At 40.8% G+C, this 6994-nt stretch overlaps 1 protein-coding gene across 1 annotated transcript; it reads right to left on the bottom strand.

Annotated features, from left to right (window-relative positions):
* Window positions 1-2095: 2095 nt before the first annotated feature.
* LOC311139851 (thyrotropin-releasing hormone receptor-like) lies at window positions 2096-6078 on the bottom strand (the record flags this gene model as incomplete). The annotated part of the gene is made up of 2 exons (XM_084174828.1): window positions 2096-2533; window positions 5296-6078. 2 exons carry the CDS (start codon window positions 6076-6078, stop codon window positions 2096-2098), a joined length of 1221 nt encoding a protein of 406 aa, XP_084030954.1.
* Between the last annotated feature and the right edge of the window lie 916 nt (window positions 6079-6994).

Raw genomic sequence — 6994 nt, 5'->3', positions numbered from 1 at the left:
TATGTTTTGATTGCATCCTAATGGAATAGATGAAAATACTGTGAAGATGTGTCTCCAAAATATACAGAGATGAATTAAAAAGAATGACACATGAATCCCGGGACTACATGATCAATTATCAATTTATTATAGACAAATAACAATACAAAATACAAAACACAAACCATCCAAACCACAAGAGCAGTTTTCACAATGCAGAGAACTGCCAGCAAGAGAGGCCAGATTACACAACATTGCTGACTGAAGATAAACTGTATACTGTACATAAATGTATTTCTTTTTTAAATCACACCACAACATCATGCGTTTTACAGTGTCCATGCTGCAAACTGGCTACCAGGCACCACTCCCTTTTATGGTGGAAACTGTACAGCAGAGACAGTAGATGAAAGTGCAAGAGGGAGAGATCATTATTTCAGGTACATTCTTTGAAACATACTGTAGCTGTAGTGTTACCAAAGAAGAATAGTGTAGCTCCACATTGATTGCTCCATAGTAAAATACATTGATTGGAACCAACAATAAATCTGAACAAAACAAACTAGGTTATTACAAAACAGCTCTACTGGCAGACACAGGTCTGAAACGTACATTGAAAAACATAAATTTCACATGGCACCACACAATCAATTTCAAGCATTTTTACAGCATCCAAAAAGGGACATAGATGGAGTTTCATCAGTATAAAATAAACAACAATGAACTGCCTATTTTTTTCTTATTTGAATTCTAACTTCAATCAATTCTTGTTCCTTTTATGCTTTTTGTTTCTGTTTTTTTGACACTGTGCCCATGCTTTATGGCTGTACCATGACTCACCAGCCTCCCTCAAATCTCCCAGGTACAACACTTTGGCATTGATGAATCCTCTAATCTCGCCTTTGCTCTGTGGGATTTGCTTGGGGTGATCCATTAGGGCGAAATGCTACCATCAGTCTCTGCTGTTGCAGATGTCAACATAATGTTTGGTCTGGTCATGTCAGGCCCCTGACCTAGAGACAACCATCAACCACCCAGGCATCTGAGTCACCAAGATCTTTCTCATGATGGGCTCTGGACCATTCAACAGTTTTTGATTGAATCCACACCACAGTAGTCCATTACGGGTAGAACAACATGATGTTTAACCATGCTGCATTTTTTACACTAGCCCCTGCGGAACCTTCCATATCAGGTGAACATTTTAGCCATTAAGGTTACTGTATAAAGTCAAATGGCATTGCGCAATCAAACAAATGACAGATCCGGCGTGTCATTGCTTTGCTATCTGTCCTTTTCATCATCTGTAACCTTTAAAGTAACTTCTTCCCACCGCATCTCTATTTCCCTGACAGACAGGTTTCAATTGAAAGCAATGTGTGATATTTACACCCTTAGAGCAGAGATGGTTTTGATACTCTGCCTCCTTTGAATTCTGCATTTGAAATGTGGTCAGTGCACATTCTCTCTGTGCTGTTTTAAAACATGCAAAGTAGCAGGATGGATCAAACAACTTAGCCCAGACAGTTTGACTCCTCCTGTAGAGTGAGCTTATCTTTTAAACACACGCACGCGCATACACATGCACACACACACACACACACACACACACACACACACACACACACACACACACACTGAGTACCTGGCCTAGACCTTTCCAGATAAAAAGAGGGATAACATATTTCCCTTGTTATATTTCTCTTATAGGAAAATACTTTACAGAGATGGCAACTGTTGCTCAGTATGTGAAAGTAGTATGATTAATACCTTGCAAATTAAATGCTTATGTCACACAATGTTTAGGACTAATTTGACGAATGCCTATAATTGGGTGCTTTGTGCTAAGATGGCTACAGAGAGAGGGGAGAATATATTTTCACCATGCTAGATAAAGAAATGAAGCATTCCTTCCTCTATTAACAACACATTTTTGGTATTTAATGTTTGTCATTGTACCGCTCAAATATTAAATAAATTCCTCTGCAGAAAATGAGTTATAGAATAGAATCAGAAGTATGCTGCTGGAGACCATTTTGAATTCACAAACTAGAGCTTAAGGATAAGAATATCCTTTCAGATAATCATTGTTGCCTGCATGGAGTTACTTTTTCTGTCAGGGAGTGCTAAGGGCAACCCTGCCTGACAGAGAGGGGTCCTCGAATGACATCCTCTTGGTGCTGGGCAGGAACTGGTCACTGGGTGTGGGCGTGGCCAGCTCGTCCATCTCAGTAGTGAAGTGGTCAGGGCTCTCTCCATTGGTCGTGTCCTTGATGACGCTGTAGGTCAGGGCCACGCTGTAGGACGCTGGCTTCTCCAATCGCTGCGGACCGCAGTGACACAACTTCTTGAAGGAGGTGCGAAACTTCTGAGACATGGCGTTGTAGATGACAGGGTTGACAGCGCTGTTCAGGTAGATGCAGATGCGGCAGAAGAGCAGGAACCAGAGGTCCAGGTAAGCCTTGTCCAGGAAGGAGTTGACCACCACCAGCGTCCGATAGGGCATCCAGAGGAGGGCAAAGAGCACCACCACCACAGCTAACATCTTAGTCACCTGACAACAACACATGGAAGAAAATCAAGAGCCATTTTCATCAAAAGACATAGGGAAAAATAGATTTCAGCTTGACTCCTGTAAAAAATGTGTGAAAAAATGTTATGTTCCTGCTATGCAAAGAAAATTGGTTGAAATGGGTCGGTGAGCACCCTCTTACAATTAATATCGACCACAGACTGAAGAGACTGACAAAACAGCATCTGTAAGACTAAACCAACAGCGCCTAGAGAGCAATTTAACTGCAAATATAATTATGATGTGATAATGTTTGTATTAAACTCCAAATGCAATTAGATGCTATCATCCATATTTATGTTGTGAGGTCTCACACCAGTGATGTGTCTCTTATTGGATAGGGCCAGGGAGCAACTAGGGAAGATTCCTGATCGCTATCCTTATTCAATTTTGACCTTTTGAGGTAATTCAATCAGGCCCTGGTAAGTGGTATGGATTACACTGGTTTCCATTCAACGCTAGGCCAGTTAGAGATGTGTGTGTTATGTCAGAGCATTATCTTGACTTGTTTTGCTAAATGACCTAGCAGTGAGCACAGATCCATCATCTGTCTTTTTTGTCTATGCCACTGAGACAGAAAGAGCTCAAGGCTGGCTTGGTCCATGTCCAGACAAGGCTGAGGATGCGCGACCAAGGTAACCTAAAAAAACTAAGATGTCTTGATTGCGTATGTTTTCACACCCCAGAGTTAATACTTGGTGGAAGCACCTTTGGCAGCCATTACAGCTGTGAATCATTTTTTATAAGATTCTACCAACTTTGCACAACTCTTCAGGCAACATACATGTATATTCATTGTTTTTGTTAAAATTGCTTAAGCTCAGTAAATTTGGCAGTCATTGATGGACAGCAATATTCAAACATTGTCTCTGATTTTCAAGCAAATTTCGTGCAGGACTGAGATTGGACCACTCAGGAACACTTAACATCTATTGGAAAGCCATTCTGGTGTGTCTTTGGCATTTAAATGTATGTAATTGTCCTGCTGAAAAAAATAGAAGACTGAGGCGGTTTTCCTCTGACTTTTTACCTGGGCTTTGCTACTTTCATTTTGATCAGGGGTGAAAGTACTATAGATTTAACTTCTTACAGATAGAATTACATATAGAATCCCTATTCATTAAATAGGATCTCTGTGGACCTAATAGTACAAATGTGTCATTTAACTTTTCAAATGTATTACCTTTTAATCTAACAGAAAAAAAAGATCCCCATCAAAATCTGTCAGTTTTTTTGCATGGGCTGTGTCTCAATCCACCACACCCGCCTATGTCGACCTTCCGCATCTGCGGTGGAAGGTGGCCGAGCTACAGTGGTGTTTGTCAGACCATGAGACATCCCGAAAATCGGTCTTCTCACGAAACGTCTGTAGCGTCCCAACAGTTTGGCAATTGTTTGACAATCAGATGAAAAAATCATGACTGGTTATGTTAATGCCACATTAACCTCTACAAGTCTAAGCCATTGCATTGGGCGGGGGGGAGGGGCTTAGACTTTCAGAGGTTAATGTGGCATTAACATTACCAGTCATGATTGTTTTCATCTGATTGTCAAACAATTACTTCAAAGGGCTCCTGTAAGCCTGGCTACCTGCGCACATTCGTCCACTCTAAAATAATTCCCACATCCATACAGTGCACTGTGCACCGGCAATTTGATGAATAGAAAGAGACATCTATTTTTTAAAAACTAAAAGTGTAAGGAATTACATTCTGTGATTGTGATTCATTAGGCCTACACTTGTAACCTGAAGATGCGCTCACCGTCCACGCGCGTCTCGTTCTCAGCCACTCATCTCTGCCTTCACAAAATGTCACTGTTATCGTCGAACTACATCACATTTTGGAGCGTATTCCACAAGTAATCTAGTCCGTTCACTAATTTGTCATGAGGGTGACATGCTTTAATTATAAATAATAGTGTAATAGCCTACAGGTTTCTTGGCATCTTTGTTTTAAATATTGTGTTGGCTCATGTTCAACCGGTATGGAGTACACGTACCCCAATATTTATTTTGCCGGTACTCCGTCTCCAGTCCCTGCTGGTGACAAGCATTCCCATAACATGATGTTGGCACCACAATACCTAAAAATCCACTCTTTATAGTGGAGCTCTCCCTTTCATCAGATGAACTCTCACCCCTCCCATTCGCATGCTCAGACTCAGGTGCAGTGTAGGCTCTATATGTGTTACAAATTACATTATTCAGTGACGTGTGCCGTCAGCATAGTGGTGAGGCTTTATGAGTCTATATTAATACGGTTTGTTGCATGTTGACTTGCTCGTGCTGCACACTGTAACCTACTTACAATGATTACCCACTGTTTGAATCAACGTTGTTTCCACGTCATTTCAATGAAATTACCTTGAACCAACGTAGAATAGACGTTGACTTGACGTCTGTGTTCTCTAGGATGTTACCATACACTTTTAGAAAAAAAGGTGCTATCTAGAACCTAAAAGGGTTATTCATTCGGCTGTCCCATTTTTCTAAGAGTGTACAGTATATGCTTGGATTGAACACCCCAACTTCACCAGGTGCACGCCATATCATACCAGTGCAATTATGACCGTTTTTTAAATCATTAATTTGTTTCTCCTCACTTTATTCCGAGGCGCACACATACACACACACACACACACACACACACACACACACACACACACACACACAAACACACTGTAGTTATTATGCTGTAGATACACTGTTACAAGATAACAAACTTTAAAACAGTAGTACTTACCTGCCTGCGAGAGCGGGCAGTTGTGCTAAATGATGAATTGTTGGTGCTCATCGTCCTATTTCCTTGGCATGATTCTTTTTTCCACTTTTTAGTATTTTCCTTGGGGTCTGCTGGCAAGGGGTTGAGGAAAAGAATTCTAGCGATAAATCCATACAGAACAGTGGCTAGCATGAGGGGCACCACATAGAACACGGCAAAGTCAGTGAAGTAGATTGGCAGGTAAAGATTTCTGGACACTTTGTATTCGCATGAGAACATGGTAATATTGTCATAAATCAACTCGTTCATGTCAGAGAGATAAATCCACATGACGCAGTAGAGCGAGGTAAAAGCCCAAACGACCACTATGATTTTCTTTGCTCTTGACAGAGTGCACATAAACTGCGCTTTTATGGGGTGGCAGATGGCTATGTACCGCTCAATGGTGAAAGCGGTGATGGAACATGAAGACGCGTTGATGCCCAAGTACTGGAAATAAGTAATGCTAAGGCACCCGACGTATCCGTACACCCAGCCTCCTCCATACAAACTCTCTGTAATATTCGGCAGTCCCGCCGCGGTCAGGACCATCAGGTCGGCCACCGCCAAACTCACCAGGTAACAGTTGGTGGGTGTCCGCATGTGTTTGGTTGTAAGAACAACTAGTATCACCATAACGTTTCCAACTATTCCGATCCCACAGATGAGGATCACAAATAATATGCTGACCACTTTGTATTCCATGCTATAATCAGTCCATGGACCAAGTGTCTGGTTATCTGGAATTGAAGTAACATTCTCCATGGTTTAGTTCTGTCCACTTCACTTGGAGGAGTAATTCATTTCAGACATAGACTTTACATTTAAAATAAATGCATGGTTCCAGCCTCAAGACTACTCCCTCAAAAAGTATATTAGTTCCAAAACCAAGTCATTCTTCAATAAAGTATTTTTTTTTTTACTTATCCAAAATAGAAAGTAAACTAATTTCATGAGGTTATGAAAGAGATATATCATATACAATCGATCAAAATATATTCGATTAATACGAAGACCAGGTTTGGATTTTAGTCCTGTTTACCCATTTTTTTGTCCTCTTTATGCACGAAGTTAGGCAAACTGAGAGTAAAAGCAAAGAGGTAAAGTAAAGAGGTGTGACATGGCGCGCGCTGCTCCAGTCTGAGACAGCCTTGTCATTACGCACAGAGCTCCAAATAGCGTTTTGACTGTGGCTCCACTCTCTACCAGCTGTTCTGGTAGTGTGGTTGTAGCCAACAGAAGAGCAGTGTATGCATGCATGATAGAGCAAGGACTTCAATTTTAGCAATGGACTTAAAACATGTACAATGTAAACATGTACTCTTTAAATAAACCTAAAACAATAAATGAGTTAGGATTTCTCAATTTTAGAAAACTACATTTGTTGAGATCAAATATATGATTCAATGCCAACTGTTATATTTCATTATTACCAAACCTATATTCCAAGTTGTAAATCTGTAAAATCCTACTGAAATGTCACTTTTCAGATATATTGGCTATCTGAAAGTCTTGCTTGGACATCATGACATCACACATGTTCCGTGTCTTTCTCTTACTTGCAGTGACCTCCCAGCTAGCACATAACGTTCTGAGAACCATATGTTTCATAGAGCTTGGTGAGTGAGTGGTTGTCCTTTGGTTATTTTGCATAAAACCTTCCCACAACTCTCTGGGAATG

This window comes from Coregonus lavaretus (genome assembly GCF_964263955.1).
Source record: "Coregonus lavaretus genome assembly, chromosome: 13".
NCBI classification, from domain to species: Eukaryota; Metazoa; Chordata; class Actinopteri; order Salmoniformes; family Salmonidae; genus Coregonus; species Coregonus lavaretus.
Note: the sequence above shows the minus strand (reverse complement) of the source record. Positions and strands in the feature narration are given on the sequence as shown.